This window comes from Crocodylus porosus, unplaced genomic scaffold, assembly GCF_001723895.1.
Source record: "Crocodylus porosus isolate Cpor-Errol unplaced genomic scaffold, CroPor_comp1, whole genome shotgun sequence".
Taxonomy (NCBI): domain Eukaryota; kingdom Metazoa; phylum Chordata; order Crocodylia; family Crocodylidae; genus Crocodylus; species Crocodylus porosus.
This window is the reverse complement of record NW_017728947.1, coordinates 100415810-100434576: the sequence shown is the minus strand read 5'-3', so window position 1 is coordinate 100434576 and position 18767 is coordinate 100415810. Positions and strand designations below refer to the sequence as shown.

At 41.4% G+C, this 18767-nt stretch overlaps 1 protein-coding gene across 6 annotated transcripts in view; it reads left to right on the top strand.

The window, feature by feature from the left end:
* The window catches only part of PPP1R13B (protein phosphatase 1 regulatory subunit 13B), a 115604-nt gene that overhangs the window by 64506 nt on the left and 32331 nt on the right, over positions 1-18767 (top strand). Inside the window, exon 1 of one of the 6 annotated variants that reach the window (XM_019550787.1) lies at positions 15841-16247. The exons of the other annotated variants lie outside the window; for them this stretch is intronic. Within the exon in view, the coding sequence (XP_019406332.1) occupies positions 16209-16247 (39 nt within the window). The 5' untranslated portion in view covers positions 15841-16208. Of the gene's footprint in view, positions 1-15840; positions 16248-18767 lie in introns of those variants that run through there. 6 annotated transcript variants of the gene reach the window in all.

Genomic DNA, 18767 nt, shown 5'->3' with positions numbered 1-18767 from the left:
AAAAAAAAAAAAAAAAAAAAAAGGAAGTTTAAGTTGCCATGTTCACCGGTACTGAAGAAAGTGTTGCTTTCCATGGGTTAGGTTTTATTTTCAGTCTTGCAAACCCTACTGTTTGGAGAGAATTGTTAATGAACCCATGACCCAATTTCTTTCCACTCTTATGCAGAAGGCATCCTGTTGGAAGAAGAGATTTGTGTAACTGGACTTTTCCCCTTGACTTGGGGACATGAAGTAGCTTCTTCAGACTGAATCTTCCTTTCCTTTGCAAAATGTCAGCTTTCAGGTTTTCATAAGTGGAAATTGTATTTCCAAATTGAACTGAAGATTGCTATTTTTTTTCTATTTATGTGATAAAATTTTAGTTTTATTGCCTGCATTGTGAAATTGAATAGTACTACCTTTTTGCAGTGTCTTTTTAGTTTTTATTTTGAAAAGATTAAACAAATCAATCTTGTCCTAGTGTTGTAATGAGTTTTATTTGAAAAATTGAGTTTGAAAATCAGTGTGGCTATTTGTAGGGTTTAGTTCATGTTGTGAATGGATTGTTGCTGGGTAACTGTTATTCAGCTAGGTAATACAGTTAACTGGAAAAGCACCTTAATATTTTTAGAGGAGCCATTTCTTAGTGGACCCAACATTTTAGAACAAGCTTCAGAGTTGGATCTGATACCAGGCACTCCTTGAAGTCATGGCACACCTCCTTTAGCTTGAATAAGACTTTAGGTGAATAACACTAGAAAACCTGTATTGTATAGCAGAGAGAGAGAGAGAGCGCAACCCTCCTTCTGTTGTTGAATGGCATCCATATTACTGGGTAGCTTTCTCTCCATTCCTCTCACTCAAGTACTTGAGCCAATCTGTTGTCAAGATTTTGATGCCCTAGAAATGTGTGCCACAAGAAACATTTTCATTTTATAACAGTGATTTTTGAAACAATGGTCTATAGAAAATGAAATGGTCATAGGATATTGGCTTTTGCTTGTTTCCAGTTGCTTCCACAGCTCTTCCTCCTAAAGGGTCTGTTTGCCTGTTAAATTTTCTGGAAATAGGAAACCAGGAGGAAGATGATCACAGTTGTATCCACTAGAGGCCACTGGTACATAGGTGAGGAAATGGGAGACACCAGTGGGACTGGAGCTGCCAGGTCTCAGGAGGAATTGCAGCTTGGGAATTTCCGAGAGGAGGCAGAAAGAAGAGCAGACGGTCAGATGTGTCCAGGTGAGAAAGGAACCAAATAACGGCTGCATGTTAGGGGACCAGGAAGGCAGGGGTTAGGCTAGAAGAGAAAAAGGCCAAGTATCAAGGAGTATTGGAGAAGTGAAGGGAAGGAGGAGGAGGTGAATTTAAAAAGTAGATCATAGTGATTAACAAATCAAAAGGAAAACACTGGGTATGCACATGCCCCTATGGTACCGTTGTTACTGAGCCATCATTTAGTACTTCTTTCTCTGCACATGGTTATTTTTAGCCCGTACATCGCCGTAACAACGTGCTATACCGTGGGAGCGTATTGCATGTTGCTGTGGTGATGTAGCATCACATCACATGTAGACATGCCCACTGATTACATTAGAGACAAAAAAAAAACCAGTGATAGTACAGTTCAAGGGGTCATGGGGATAGTTTATATTGTTGGCTCAGAGATACTGTGAGACTACAAATGGAAAGGAGGTGACAACTGAGATGGGCTCTTGGTCAAGAAGTGGCAGCCACTGTGAAACAGAAAATATATACTGTGAATCACCATAGCAGCTTTCTTCAAGAGGGAAGGGAAGCAGCATGTGGAAATTGGAGCAGGTCTCTCTGGAATTTATTTTGCTTTTCCTAATGCCAGATTCCTCTCTACCAAATTGGAAGGGAGATCTGTTCATCCTTTCCTGGACGTGCCCTGGGAGGGACCTTGTTGCCAGGGAGTGCATGATAGAACCTAAGGTTGATCTCATGTGCTGCTTTGGGTTTTGGAGTTAAAGGTCCACCCAAGACTAGATGTCTCATCAAGCTAACACCTGTCACTTTTTTCCCAGTGACACAGGAGAGCGGTGTAGCTAAGTAGTGTATCTTGCTTGCTGTGATTCCTCAGCGTGAATGACCAAGTACCCATTTACAGCTGGGTTAACCAGGAGCAAGCTTTGGTTTGAGTCTTAGGTGAGGTTCAAATTGATGTTCATGGTTCCTTAGCAAGGTATCTCTTGGTGCCCCATGCCTTGGGCATTTCGGATCACTGTTAATCAGTGTAGGGGAATCTCACATAGAAGAGGAAACTTTTGGAGAGAAACCTTTATTTTCTTGCCAAATGGAAATTAATTTCTTAAGGCCTTCCTAATTTGGAAGTGTTTGTCAGTAGAAAGAAAAGGGAGTTGATAATCTATTTTGAGAGGTGGGTAGTGAACTCTTCTTGGGTTTCAAATAGCATTTTGTGGTAAAGGGGCTGCTGTACATTGTGCTAAAACCTTGACAAACAGATTGGGTTCAAGTACTCTATCATTTGGAGAAGATAATAGACATCATGCTATCTTTAGACTGGAAGGGGGTAGGGGAATACTGGCTGTCATGAGAAATCAGTTTTTGGACAGGAAAACTCTCTTACTTTCTATATTTATATAGGCAGGGAGCAGCTTCTCTTAGTATTTCATTTGACATAAGGGAACATAAAATCTCCTTAGGGAATTTGCTGTTTCTCCATCTGTGGTTTTCCCCTTTAATGAAGTAACAGTATGGACAGCCCTCAGCTTGGCAAATCCTTTACCTGAGACCGGGATCAGCTGAACATGAAAATGCTGGCATTTGAGAATTGATGAACAGAAAGGGATTTAGCTGTTTAGAATTCTAATAATCATTTGCTTCATCTGTGATGCTCTTTGGTGGCATAAATAGCCAACATTTTATGACTTATTTTGTTATACTGCTGCACTGCTTGAAGTATGCAGAGTACTGTACTATAGAGTATATGCAAGACTTTGGGGTTTTTTAATTTCTTTTTTATTATTATTATTTTTTAGATTGTCATAACATTTCAGGTTGATTTAACATAATGCTCTGTCAGACTTAAATGTATATGAAGTTGTACAACTTCACATTTAATACACAGAAATAAATCAACAGACTATTTGGTTAGTCTAATAAAAGGTATCACATTTACCCAAAAACCTTTGTCTGCCTAAGGATGAGACTTAATCGGAAACAAGATTTAAAAACAAAAATACTAGAAGTATTGTAGTGACAGTATTAAAAGCAGGTGGTTTATAAGCTATAATTTTGTAGGAATGTTCCTGCTTAAAATGACAGCATAAACAAGAGAAGTTATTGCTTGAAAAATATGTCATCTTTCCAGACAGATTCGAAATACAGTGTAGGTGTTTGGTGGGGGTAGTAAGAGGGTGAGGGGATGGCTTACTATTTGTAAAGTAAGGAAATGAAAGAATGCATATCCTTTTGGCTACAGCTCTCAAGAAATTATTGTGGAGCTTAAATAGGCATTAAGTCTAAATACAGAGTACTGTACAGCAACCCAAACAGTAGTTCATTATGTGCTGTTCCCAGCATACATCCAACACTTTTTCTTCCTGGGATTTAAAGAATTTTTGAGAGTCTAGGTTTGGAAAATTTTAAAAGTTGTGGAACGGCTTGCTGAGAATAAGCTTAAAATAAGATCTCTGAAGGACTCTGTCTACCTATACCACTCTGTTCTGTACAATAGGAGTGAGCCATTGGCAGTGCTCATTATAAAACCTGTGAATTTTTAGTATTGACCTATATAACAGAAAAATTGCTTGTTTTAGATCTGTAGTGCATGCAAAACTTTTTGAGCATTTGGGTCTTGTCCTACTGTAGCTTCCATGTAGACCTTTAAATGCATGAGGAAGATTGTTTTGCACTTGTGGTTTGCTGTCAGAGCTCACGGCAGAATTACAGCTTACTAATTCATTTAAAAGTTGAACTTACTGCATAGAAGTATACAAGAAAAAGTAGGAACATGTTCTTTGAATGTTACTACTAGAGGTTGTATTAAAGCAGTTATTAAAGCAGTTCTACATAACCTAATCTTCATTATCCAAGTGTTTGGGGGATATATGTTGTTTGGTAAAGAATGTAATTTATAACTTTTGTGATTTTAAAAAGAAATTTTTCAGAGAGAGGCTAAAAGATGATGTAATCATATTTGAGACGTATACATACACAGGGGAAAAATACCTGAAACTACAGGACTCTTTAGTCTGGTGAAGAGATGCCATGCAATGGCAGGAAGTAGAATCTATAAAAATTCCAACTGGATAAAAAGTGCATTTTTAATAGGAAAGGTAACATTGGATGTAGCAAATTCTCCATTTCCAGAAGTCTTTGCCAAAACTTTGAAGATCAAAGAACTTTTGTCTAGAAAGAAAACCTGTTCTTCAGATCCGAACTGTAGCAAATCAGAATTAATGTGAATTGCTCCATCCCCCCGTCATTCTTGATGGGCACCACTCCCCACCCCCCCACAGCGCCGCTGCCTCCCAGGAGCAAGGTGGGGGGAGAGCTTGCAGACAGTGACTGCTGCCACCCACCACCCCAAGATGCCACCACTCTGCAGCCAGCCGTGTGCCGCCACCTACCACGTGCTGCCACTCCCTTCCCCCCCTGCTCCACATCTGGCTCCATGCCACTCCCCACCTTCCCTCTGCTCTATGCCACTGCCGCCTTCCAGGTGGGGAAACATGCATGGAGCCAGATGCAGTGGTGGCAGTGTAGTGTGGTAGGTGGTGGTGGCTGTGGCCGCATACAAGCTTCCCCCCCCGCCCCCACTCCTGGGAGGGGGTGGTGAGTGGTGGTGTTCTGTCCCTGCCCACCCTGCCTGTCATTCTTGACTCAGCCCTGGCTGGAGCCCCGCCCTGCCAGGAGTCACGCCCCCCCCACCCCCCCCAAGAGCATTATGGACAGACAGGCAGACGCACAGACAGACTAAGCCCTTTATAGAATTGCTAAAGTTAATTTTTACTCCAAAGAGCATTGTCGAACACTGTGGTCTTCATAGAAGGCCAACATTATGGAGTTGTTTAAAAAACCAGCAACCCCTATATTCACAGAATGAAGCTGGGAAGACTAGGCTTATTTTATTTACATCCAGCTATATCAAGGGTGGGCAAAATATGGCCCACAGGCCAAATCCAGCCCACCAAGTGGTTTTTATCCAACCTGCAGTGGGTCCCTTGGCCCTATCCGGCCCAGGTGCTGGGGGTAGCCCAGGCCATGGTGCGTGCCCGCTGCCCCCAGCCACACAGCGGGGCTTGGGCTAGGGTGGGATGGCATCTGGATTCTGCTTCCTGGAAGCCCCAGTGGCAGCAGCTCCTTCTGGCTGCAACTGCTAGTGTCACCACTGCTGCCAGACCTGGCCTGTCTGCCCCGCACCCACCACCAGGGGCACCTGATGGAGAGGGTTGAATTTCCATATAGACTGGCTTGGGACCCATGTAAATAGGGCACATTTGGCCAAGGAAATCGGATGGGGCCATGGTGGGTTAGGGAGCAGTGTCTGGGAGCAGGATGGGTAGTCAGGGCCAGAGCTGTGGCTGGGATCGCAGGACAGTTACAGTGTGGGGTCAGGGTCTGGGGCAGAGTCACAACCCACTGCCTGCACATCCCTGTGTTGGGCAGTGGTTCAGTGGGCAAGGGACTCTTGGTCCTGCCCTGGGCCTTTGCCCCATACCGTCACCACCCCACAATCGCAGCCCCAGCCCTGGCTTCACCAGCCCCCATCCTGTTTCTGACACTGCTCCTTGCCCCAGCGCATCCCATCGGCCCTGCCTGCGCAGGTCCTGGGACAGTCTCCATGGAGACCCCAGGGCCCAGGTCGCTAGGCAGTGACAGCACAAGGCCAGGCCCTGGGGCAGAGCCACTTGGGGAGTTCTAGTGAGCTGGTGCAGGTTGGGTCAGCACCCCCAAGCCTGCAACAGCTCACCAAAACTCCCTAAGTGGTCCTCTGGCTCAAATAATTGCCCACCCTTGAGCTATGCCTTCTTGCTGCCTCAAATGCGTGAAACCCAACATGGGGTAAATACTATTTTCTGTCAATAGCAAAACTTTAACTGAACAAAGGTTATGTAGAATTTTCTCCAATATTCAGTTCGTATACAGAGTCAGATTTGTTCAGCCCTTCATGTAAGGGTGGAAGAGTATAGAGTAATGTAACAGAGTTGTTTATCTGGAATGTAACAGGTTGAGTGCATAATAAATCACAAAATAGACATTACTTTTCATCACAAATACCTTTTATAATTATTCAAGGGGTACAATTGTATATTCATGCTCTTGGAGATTTGGTGCCTCCCATCCCCTTCCTCAACGCCTTGTCCTTTAGGAACTTCACAACTGCACTTTTATGAGACCCAGTATTTTTACAGCACAAAGAGCTTGGCTTTCAAATACCTCAGTTCATTTCTTAATGTGGTATGTGAAAAGGAATGTCTCTTTGTGCCTAGAATTTGAGAATGTGACTTCATAAATCTTGGAACCCTCTTTAAATAAATATTGTATATTCTTGTTTTTCTTAAAATTGTAATAACTTTCAGTATAGCTTTGGTATAGTTTGCAGCTAGGCCACTGCTGTACAATTTAGCTACCAGTTTAGTGCCAGTACAGCAAACTAGCTCTAAGCAAATGGAGTACTAAATAATATAGTTCTAGTGCATCTGATGCTTCACCAGGTGTGTTGTTTTCTTTTGTCTGGATTTGCTATTCTCCTAACCACTCCAAGGTATGCGAGAGCCCCTCACCGTGGGGTCTGATAGGATTGCCCAGGCAAACTGGGGCCGTTTTGATTTCAGAGGACCCTTCAGCCGAAACCATAGAACAGAGACTGGTCATGGTTAAGGTCCTTTTTAGGTATAAAACCCTAACGGTTCAAGAAGCAGCTAACACCATTTGCGATGCTAAAACCCCAAACTGCTGTTGAGTTCTAGTTTTTCTCTAAAGCAGTGTATAAAGAATTTAGCAGTAACCTCCAACGTATTCAAGAAATTCTAGTGTCCCTGAATGTGAAAAATAAAGTGAAGCCCCCTGTGTTGGTGTCAGACTCCCAACAACACAGTTCTCATTGTTTTTTGGAATGGTCCCTTCTTTCTGTGGGAACTGGAAGAACTGCTGAAGACAGCGCCGAGATTCCTGCCATACTTTCTGAAAAGTTGGTTAGTTCTAGGGTCCTACCTGTTACTGTTTTAAAAGTCTAGGCTTGGGCCTCCCAGATCAGTTTGGAAAGTCTGAATATGTTGTGGCTTCTTCAGGTTGTATCTCCTTCGTCCTGAAGCAGAAAGGGGAAGTGGAAGTTTTCATATCAGAGCAACTGTTCTTTGGGTCTAGGGCCTGAGAAGAGAAAGAAATGTCAAGAAATTTGACTACTCATATTCAAGTGGTGCTGTCCCAGCGATCTTGAAGCCCCTTCATATGCTCAGAAAAATTGTTTTTAGGGAAATGAACTAGGTTGCTGATGCTGCCTTATTGTAGACTGCTCCAATTTCAAATCTCATTCTAAATTAGGGAATCCCTGCAAGGCTCTTGATTATCCAATTTATAGCTCCACCTTGGTCGTCTTAGAGCAGACTTGTAACTAAAATTAAGCCCATTTTAAAATGGGATCGGGGGCTCATTATTTGTGAACCTGCCTGCTGATCAGATTTTTGCATGAGTATATCATTTAGGTTATTTGTTTTAGCATCCCTTTTTTCCAGACTTCCTCTACAACTGTATACTGAGTACAGCTCTGATCTGAGAAAGAGAAATGTTCCCATCATTACTTGTCCTTCAGCTACTGCTGTTTTCAGGGGTTATCTATTCCTTTCCAGACAGCCTTCCACACTCTCCTTGACTCTTGTATTGTTCCTCAAATTGGTTGTAGCTTGTTTTTCCTGGGGCCCTTGCCTTTTGTGCAGTTGCCAAGTAGCCTCTTGAACTCCTTGCTCTAACATGTTTATACCAAAGTGATTGACTTGTATGCTGTAATTTTAGTTTATGCTCTGTGCATCTCACCTGCCTGCTTCCCACCCACAAGCTTCAGGTTGCACCTTCCTTCCTTCATTTTGTGACCTTCTCTCCAGTCTCATCAGCCAACTCCATCAGGTCAGGCAGTAATAAGGTGGGAGCCCATCTTTGTCTTATTTAGAATCACCATATTTACTCACATACACATGTACCTTTTCTCCAAAAATCAGCCTCCCAAAATTAGGGAAGCTGATTTTCAGCACCAGAATGAAGGAATTGAATGGATGGTAGCTGTAATGGCTGCTGTGCTTCTCTCCCTGCCAGTGCCAGGGAGGCAGGGTAGGAGTTCACTGTTCAGGGCCACAGCTATGGTGTTAACCTTTTCCCAGCAACTGCTGAAATAGCAGTAGCTTTTGACTGACATGTAAAGCAGGGGTCAGCAACGTTTTTGGGGAGAGTGCCTAAAACATCCACAACCTTGACTTGTAAGATGTTGACATGCCAGGGGCAGATGGTGGGGGAGTTGCAAGGGCCCAATCCTTGTGGCAGTGTAGCTCTCGCCCCTTCCCCAAGGTGTGCATGCCACGCAAAATGCTTATGTGCCACACTCTCACACGTGCCAGGGGTTTCATACTCTGGTTGTAAGTATACTCTGCCTTGGGTCAGGACTCCACCATGACTGTGGAAAAATCTATTTCCCCTTTATTTTGCTTTTCCAAAACAAGGTATGTATCTTATTTGGGGGGCATGTGGTATGTGTATAGTAAACTAGTTATCTTTATTAGTCTTGTTCTTGTATTACTGGGTGAACTTAGCCAGAGGATCCTAGCTAGCCTCTCTTGTTTGTCTTCTTATTCAGTCAAACATGCTTATTATTGTGCTTGAACACACATTCTTTAGTGTCCTTTTGGAAATTGACTTTTCTGGACATCTTGTATAAATAGACATGATCATGCTTCAGTTCTCTTCCTGAAAGAAAAAAAACGGGGAGGGGGGTTGTTGGCTCTGATTCTTGGGTGTTTGCAAAATGGCAGCCTTTTTATGTTTTTATGATCTCTAATATTAGAGTTGTGCTATGCTAGAGAACCACAGTAACCATACATCCCATAGAGGTATGCAAAACGGGCTGTATTCAATTTGGATTCAGCCCAAATCAGGGACAGTGATTCAATTAGTTGATTCACTGACAGATCACTGTCCCCAGTTTTGATTTGGCCGAGTCCGAATCTGAAGATTCGATGCTGATTCAGAGAATCACTGATTTGACCACAGACACAACTTTATTTTTCTGTATACCTTGAGGTACTAGACACGGCTTGTGAATGCTGCAATGCTGGGGCACCAGGAGTGCCCCAGTGTGCTTGGCAGTGAACCCAGAAACAGGCCTGAAGTACTTCCAGTCCATTTCCCAGTCCACCGGGGAGCATGCGGGCCTCCTGCACCCCCCCCAGCTCAGTGATTGGCTGCGGGGGGACCCTGGGTGCCCCTCCAGACCCTGGAGATACCAGGCGCAGAGCCAGGGGTCCCCCTGCGCGCTCCCTGGTGGATCCAGAAGTGGTTCTGGTCCACTTCTGGGTCTGCTGCTGAGCGCGCTGGGGAGCCCCCCACACTCCTGTGGGATGCTCTATCTGCTCCACCATTGCAGCATTCAGGAGCTACCTGGTACCTTGAGGTATGTAGAAAAAACATTTAAAGCTGTGTCTATGTCCAAATCAACTAATCTTTCCAAATTGATTTGGAGGGTTCTGATTCGATTTGGAGACATTAGAGGGTCTCCTGATTTGATTCAGATTTGGAGATTTGACCACTGAATTGGGCTGAATCTTCGCCGAATGGAACCAGGAACCAGGAACCAGGAACCAAAGCTTTGCGCAGCCCTAACATCCCATTTTCACTGGGACAGTCCTACTCTAAACACTTGCTCTGGGATCCTGTTGGTTCAATCAAACATTATTGTCTCATTTTCAGCAGGGCACCCAGGATATGTGTTTAAAACAGGACTATTTGGCAGCACTCCACACCACCCAAGATAGCTGAACATGCTAGAGAGTAAAGGGGAATGGACTGTCCTGTTTTTTGATACCCCATGTATATAGTTACAGAATCAAGGCATGGGGAATATGATTCCATTTTTGGGGAAGAATTTGTGTTGATTAAATAGTCAACAGTATTTGGTTCTGGGATTGATGTTTTACAGTTTTCTGTATAATGCAACTTCTAGGCTTGTATTATTTCATGAATGATGTATTATCGGCTGTTCTGAGAGATGTGCATATTTTAAGAACAAACAAATTGTTGGATAAAAAAATTGCTAAGCGTACCATAGACAACTTGCACAAGATTGTACCATATTTCTTTTGCATGTACTGTTTACTTTTTGTCTTGCACAGTAAGCTTCCTTGATTTAAAGCAACAAATTTCAGTACAGTCTAATTGGAATGGTTCTCCACTAGTCTAATCAGCAAATATTAGTGGTATAGAGTGGTACTCGGATTTTTAACTGACTAGTAAATATTGCAGAGATGAAAAGGAAACTTTCTATTGTCTTTTTAAAGCTAAGTTGTCTAGATTTGATACAACTCAAAAAACTAATGCTCAACATTTTCCATTGAATATGAAAGTGCAGTGCATCAAGCTGATCAGACTGATCACAGTTGACAGCTGGCTTGATCTTGCCACGATTAGGTCTTTCACTGCTGGCAAAATCCAGTAACCTTTTCCATTCACTGATTGCTGATGAGTGCAGAGAGAGGCAGCTTTCCATATTGGTAAAGCATTGGAGGCAACCCCTTATTTAGGGGAGGAAAAGATTTTTAATAATCTTTCCTATTATTGATTGCACTTAACCAGAAAGCCCTGAGAGAGTGCTCATTTTGTAAGATTTCTTTGATCACTTACTGACTTTGCTTATTGACAGCAAGCAATTAACACAGTGCTAGGCAGAAAAATGGAGTTGAAGCAGGTTGAAGCAATGAAGGAGTTGACATCTGATGGTGAATGCAGCAAAATAAAGGTGTGCTTACTTACAGTTACATGGGAAAGTACCTTGCAGGTAATTAATTACTTTGCAAACACTGTTTTACACTTTAATGGACTTCTGTAGAACAAAATATTATTTTTACTATTGTGTTGATTTCTCACTTGAGCTTAAAGTCACATGACCAGCATGCTAACTTCCTTGTTCAAATAACTATAGTTTTTAGCCCTGAAAATGCAATACTGAAAAGCAACGTTTTTGCATAAATGTGTTGTTTTTCTAAGTTAAGATCATTTTAAAACCTTGCTATCAAGTTTTTCTTTAATTTAGTCAGGACCTTTCTGTGGGAAATGCAAGTTACATGCTTAGTCTTTAAACATTCCCTTAAATTGCAGGATATTTATTTTCAGTACTTTTATGTTTGTTTTTGGAAATGTTTTATTATATTGTTTGCATGTAAACAGTATTACATCACTACTGTAAAACACGGCACTGAAACTATCACTTAGGGGAAGAATAAACACATGGTTGATACTAAGCTTAGTATTCAGGAGGCCTGTGATGAAATACTTTTCAACCATAATAGACTGGCATATCAAAATAAGATGTTGTTTTTCTTTGTTACCAGAGAATCTAGTTACAAAAACCTATCTTTAAAGAAACTTGAAATATTTGTTTTGAAAGCTTAATGAGACATGACTATTGCTCATAATTACTCTTAACTAAAGTATTGGGATTGTAAACATGTTTAAAGGTTTATGTGTTTACAGGTCTCTCTCAAATTCTTTCTGTATGTGCTTCAATTTTTTAAAGACCTGATTATTGTGCTCTACCAGGAGGATAAGACTGAACTATATGTGTCTGTCTTCTGCCTCAAATCAAACTAATGGTATCTCCGACTTTCAGATAAAGTTCTCAAAAAAAAAGAAAAAAGAAAAGCTTGCGTTTTTGTTTAAGGATTTCTACAGTATGAGGAGGGGAAAAATAAATATTTTAAATGAAATCACTCTTAGTTTAACTTCCTTATACAGGAGAAGTTGTTTACAAACATTCTTGTTTTATTACTAGCAAGTGTTTACTATATATTTGGCTATATTTTCCTATTTTACATTTCTAGTTTGTTTTTTTTGTTTGGTTGGTTTTTGGTTTTTAATTGTTGTGGAGTTGGTTCCTGGTTCTGGTTTTTAATTAGTTCTAGTTCTCTTTTATGAGGGCAGCTGCTGTCTTGACTTCACAGTTAAAATAAAGGAGCATCTCATTTGAAAGTCTGAAAGAAAACGTGGCGTAAACAGTAGTAAATGACATGATACCCAGAAGCTGGCATTTATTCTGTACCTTAAACTTTTGTTATGTAGATTGAGTGGTCAGCACATTATATAGGTGGTAGTCATAGAATTGTCCATTTCGGTGAGAGCTATTGAGACTTACAAATGTGGGTAAGGTAAGTTAGACAGAAAATTATGATGCAATACAGTAGTCAGGTATTTCTCTTTGTCAAAGTAATTGTGTTTGTAGTGACTTGCACAAATAAAATAACTTGGTGTAATGTCATTGTAGGCTGCTAAATAAAGTGGCCAGATTAAATCTGTTTTATGATCACAAACCAACTGTCAAAATGCTTAATGATAGTTTGCTAATCGTGTGTTTTGTTTTTTTTTTCCTTTTTTTCCCAAAATTCTGGTTGCTTTATCTGTGTTCAGTTAGGTTTTACATTTTCACGAAGCTAAAAAGGGCACATGGTATTATCACTGGAGTTTTAAATGGATTTCTGCTGCTGGCATTTTTCTGACCCAATTAAAAAAAAAAAAAAGGCAGAGCTGTGGATAAAACCACTAAACTGGAAATAATGTCATCTACATGGAGATCAGCAGACATTCTGTTTTTAATTCAGCTAGAACCAGATACTCCTTTTGTAGTATTAAGAATGGGTCTGCGTACCTGCCTCCCAAATTGTACCGTGTAGCTTCTGTACGAAATGCAAGCAAGTGGAATTACAAACCTTCAGATTACAAGCCTTCTTCCCAGCAAAGCCTCGTCTCTTCAGTCTCAGGGCTGTGTGAATGTATACGTTTGCTGTTGCCCTTGACATTTTATATGAATATTTTGGAGCAATTTCTGTGTCCTTTGATGCTCCCTTTGTCTTCAGGTAGCAAAAAGGCAAATGAAACAGAGGTCACTGCTAGTGCATAGAGAGTCAGGATAACACGTCTCACTTTCACACTTTATTGCACTGACATTAAGATTGTGTTGAAGGTGGAAAAAGGTGCTTCATGTCTGTATGTTGGTTATTCCCAACTGTTGTTTCCCTGAAGATTAGAGGCAGATGAGTCGAGTTAAAGCAGCCACAACTCTGTCTATAATATGTATGTATATAATTAGGACAGAAAAATGCCAGCAGCAAAAATCCATTTAAATCCATGGTAATACTATGTGCCTACTTGCACCACAGCCAAGGCAAAGTTGCAATTGGTGACTCAGCTACTTTTCTCTCTCCTGGGCTAGGTACTGCAGGCATCACCAGTCAAGCTCCTGTCCTGCTTTTCTTTGTGGTTTCTACAAAGAAAAACACAAGTCTGAAAAGGATTAGGGCAATGGAGCAACAAGCCTGGCTACCTTGTTCAGACAGATGATAGGAAGAGTTGTATGGGAACAGAGACATGGGGGAGATCAGGATGTTTTGTGGGGCTTAAGAGCTTCATCTGTAGTCTGGACATTGCTAGGTGGACGTGACTTGCTTCCTCATTTTTATAAATGTTTGTGTCCATTCTGGATTCTTACACTTCCTCATTCTGCAAACATATCTCCATCATTTCACATGTGGTTATCTACAGTCCCAGACTTGCCTGGTCTGTGGATTCCCCAATAGGCTGGATCCAGTCCATGGATGACCCACATCCAACCATGGGGCAGCAGTTTGCTGGTGTGGTTCCATATCATAACTCAGGGGATGAATGGTGCCACTGCCACTTCCACCCTCTGTTTTTCTCCCCCCACTGATTTTAGTTACCAGTGGCACCCAAAGACCCTGAACTCAGTGAAGAGAGAGGGGATGGGCGGGGAGTGAGCAACACTGATATTCACCTCCCTGCATACTGGAGCCACACCAATGCAACAGCTCCAGCAGCAGCATTGACAAATCCCATGGGCTGCAGTTTAACCCCTTACAGGCCACCAGTGGGATAGCCCTGCAGTAGGTAATGGTTTTCATTTCCATCAGTACTTTTTTGGCTGCCTATAAGTATGGAAGGGGTGTGCATCAGGATCTGGGGAATGCCTGTTCACCAGAGTTCCCCATGGGATGATAAGGTCAAATCGTCACAAACTCCTCCAAGACTGTTTCAGGCTGGACATAAGGAAGAACTTCTTTATTGTCTGAGCCCCCTAGCCTGGAACAGACTGCCGCCAAAGGTGGTGCAAGCAACCTACTTTGGACTGCTTTAAGACAGTGCTTCTCAAAATATCTGATGTGGCGGACCAGCAATTTTTTTCCCAGTGAGCCAGGGACCGGTGCCTGGTTCAGCCGGTGGCAGCAACTGCGTGTAACAGCGCTACACAAACGCGCGACTGGCTGTTTCTTTCTCTTTCCTCACCTCGCGTGACATGATGTCACCTGGAATGTTGAAACATACGAACTGTGGCACTATGACATATCAATGTTATGTTTCTGAAAATATATTTCTTTCTTTCCTGGCAACTTGCTGCAGATTGGCACCGGCCCACGGGCTACCACTTTGAGAAGCACTGCTTTAAGAGACATTTGGATGCTTATCTTGCTGGGATCCTTTGACCCCAGCTGACTTCCTGCCCCTTGGGTAGGGGGCTGGACTTGATGATCTTCTGAGGTCCCTTCCATCCTTAATGTCTATGAAATCTATGAAATTTTGCAAAAGTGAATTGTTTGGCTGTGTTTCCTCATTTGCCCACTTTGTGGGATAGGGCAGCCAGTCGGAACTGCTACTTTTTGTCAAGGAAATTCTGTATTGAGTTGAGAAAGAGAGATATGCAGTATTTCCTCTGAGATTCTCAGAGGCTTTCTGTAAATGAGCCTTTCATTATGGCTTAGAGTACTGTCCAGATCACTGGTTCTAGAAAGGAAGGCAGAGAGGAACGAGCACTACTGGAAGGTAGATCACAGGAAGGAGACCAGTATAGTTGGTTTGACAATGGAAGTTAAAGGAAGGAAAGAGAAGAAATGAAGAAGATGGAGCATAGAATATTTATTGAAGTGTAGAAGCAATTACCAGTATTCAAGCAGATATGTATAAATGAACAAAACTTTCCGTGGTATCTCTCATCTTTGGGATGGTTAGTACTTGACATATTTTAGAGGTTGGCTTAGAATGTGATTTTTAGTTGTCATTGTCAGTGCCACAAATATTGCTGGTCAAATCTTGAAATAGTAGCCAACAGTAGGAAAATGATGTCAGTTCCTGTTTGACGTCATAAATTGCTCTTGTCATGTGGTCTCATGATGATAAACTAAGTAAAAGGGTTCAACGTTTTTCTTTTGAACATTCTTGCCTGCTGTAAGCACTTACTGGGTGGGCATCAACACTTTTCTCTTATGGATAATTCCTCAATTTCTGTAATGTTTGGTAAGTGAGCCAATACTTTATTTAGGAGTTCAGCTTGGGGTGCATCATGAAAGGTTACGTAAAGAAAGTTGCAAGTCAGCAAAACTCCCTGTTGAATACAGCACTGTGGAGCAAGTGAATTCATGGAATCTGGAGGAGTAAATACTTGCAGCCTGTTTAAGCTTTCTCCCTCCCTTTCAAGCATAATTACATAGGAGCGGGAGCAAGGGGGATGTTTTGTGTTTTCAATGTGATAGGCTCACATTTGTTGTGAAAAGTAAGTGATGTCATGTATAAAATTACTGATAACTAGTCTGAGTGGAACAAACTTAAAATTAAAAGCATTCTGAGAAACAGATGGCTTTGTTGAGGAAATGAGATGAGACACTGGCCTCCTACAACAGTAGTTTCTGAAGACTTATTTAAACAGACTTAAACTGTTCTAAACTTTCCTAGTCTTCCAAGGAGTTTTGTTTGTGTACAATTATTATAAACTGCATTGGCTAAGAGGAAGTGCTGTGAACAAATGGACTCATTGAAGTAGATCTTTAGAAGAAAAAGTCTTCTGGAGTGTTCCCTTTTATTGATGTCCTGATGTTTCTAAGATGATATTCCCTTATTTTGGAGATCTAATATACCGTGGTTATAATCTTTTTGAAAATAATTAACTTGACACTGAAGAGGAATTTTGCCGTGTTTCATTTGCCATGTGGATGAAAAGAAAGCACCAGCGAGTGAAGTTACAGGTTTAAACTTTTTTTTGTTGTCACCTTCAACCTTTTCTCAAATGCTATGTAATTGTTTTCACTGTGAAAGGCATTCAGCCCTTCACAGGGTTATTTTAGTAAAATAAGCATTAAACTTCTTATATAAGGTTTGCATCAAAATGGTAGGCTGCCAGTTGTCTTTGCTTGGATTTGTGCTTTTTTACAGTGTATATATAGACAGGTTTTTTTAACCACCATGTGTTTAAATTGAATGCCTTTTGCAGTCTAACAGTAATTTATATATATTCTTTCTGTTTCTATAAGGAAAAGCTAATATGGGAATTTACCTTGCACTTCTGTTTGTATATGATTTTAAGTATGTTGCAGAATTTGTAGCTTTTAAAAAGTACTCCTCCAAACATTCGGATGTAGGACAGCACTGAGTTTTGAGTCCTCAGGCATCAAATCGGTTTGCAACAAACAAAACAGTATTTTTTCCCCTTAAAGATTGTCATTCTGTACTCCAAGACAGAGAACTTTATTTTGAAAAAAAAAAAAATGGCTTTTATGTCTGGGACAGTCACATTTTCAAGGTTAATGAAATGTAATCTGAAGAAGTCTTCCTAAGTCTTCAGATATTTTGAAACAGGAGTTCTGAATGATACAGTTTCCCTCTGTACATCTTGGGCTTTAGAGTAAACACCCTTCAGTGGTGATTATTTAAATGTCAGCATTGTTAACTTTCACTGCTAATCAAAGCAAGCAAGAAAGAGGTTATTCTGCATTATTTTCTGCAAGTATTTGAGTATCAAGTATGTTGTGTCTGGGAGAATGCAACTAGTATTCTGACTTTTGGAGCCAGTGAACTGGAGTCATTTGACTTCCTGCCAATTGGGGGTCAAACCTAAGGAGTGCATTGCAAACATTGGACACTTTAGCCCCATGAGAGAAATCCTTGGCCAGGGAAATCAGGAAAGCCTAGGGAGTACTTGAGCACTATCGATGGAGAGGCATATCCCTGGAAGCCAAGGGGACGCATGTATACTTATTTATTTTGAACTCCCACACAATGGATTAGAAGCAGCATCTTATATTTCATCTCAGTGACAGATCTTGATTTGTAGATAAAACTCAGCAAAGGACCCCTTACTTCTCTCCTCCATTTGAAGTCTTGCTTTCTGTTTAACTTGGGGTAGCTGAACTTTGGTGTGGGTGTCACAAATGGCATGCACAATCTGTGTGTGTGGTGTATGGCACGTTGGACAGGGCACAGGCAGCAGAGCAGCAGATAAGGCAGGGAGCAGAAAGCAAAGCAACATGTTGAGCAGGGAGCCTATAGGCAAGGAAGCAGAAAGCAGAGCAGCACATCAGAAAGGGAGTATAGAACTGGGAGCAGAAAGCAGAACAGCAGATTGGGCACAAGAAGGGTATTGTAATAGCACTTGGGAAAGGTTCAGGACTAATTTATGGCATACCTGCTAAAAAGATTGTCCTTCCTCATTATAACTTATGATAAAATGTAGGGTTGGGTATTTGACTGGTCTAATAAAGTATCAGTCAAAAATTATTTTAAAAAATTGCCAATAGGTCCCAATATTACACAGAAAAAGCACAATTTTTTTCCATTAAGAAATGTGCCAAAACAATTTAAAAAAAAATCATATGTCTGTTAAGAAAACTACAAAAAATGTAGGGGTGTAGGTTGTAGCCGTGTTGATCTAAGGACATAGGCAGACAAGAACTTTGTCTACAAAAAAGTAGTTTTGTGAGGTTTTTTGTAAAATTGCTATAATCTTTGAATGGTCAAAAAATACGCTGTCAGTTGACTGGTCAAATCAGTATTTTCCCAGAAAATGACCAGCTTGCCACCCCTAATAAAATGCATCTGAAACATATGGTGATAATAGCAAAAAGAATTTGCAGAGAAAGTATAAAACCTATAAAGGAGAATACTATAGGGGAAAGTGTCTACATTGGTCATGCTGCTAAGTGAAATTAGTGCAGGCTGCTTTATATTTGGAAATTTTCTTGAATCAGCCTGTCCATACTTCTCCCGTTCAGTTCTCTACTGATCTACTAGAAAGAGTTTCCACCCCCGTGTGTTTTCGGTGGGATTTAGAGTGCTTCCATTACTGTTTGTTTGAGAGGTAGGTGAGTCGCATCTACGTCATATTTAAGCCTTATCAGCTTGAAAAGCATGAATTCCAAATTAGATCTCCTTAGTGACTGAATTGAATCCTGCAGCTAAGGAGGTTATTTGTGTGCACAGAAATATTGTTCAAGTCATTTGAAGGATTATTTAAGCATTTTCCCTATGCCTTGGTAATTATGAATCATAGAATCAATGAGTCGGAAGGGACCTAGACAGATCATCTAGTCCGGCCCCCTGCCAGGCGCAGGAAGGAGCACTGGGGATGGCAGGGGTCATAAGACCCCAGCCAGGTGCCTATCCAGTCTCCTCCTGAAGATCTCCAGGGAAGGTGAGAGCACCACCTCTCTGGGAAGCCTCTTCCAGGCTCTGGCCACCCTTACAGTGAAGTAGATCTTCCTAATATCCAA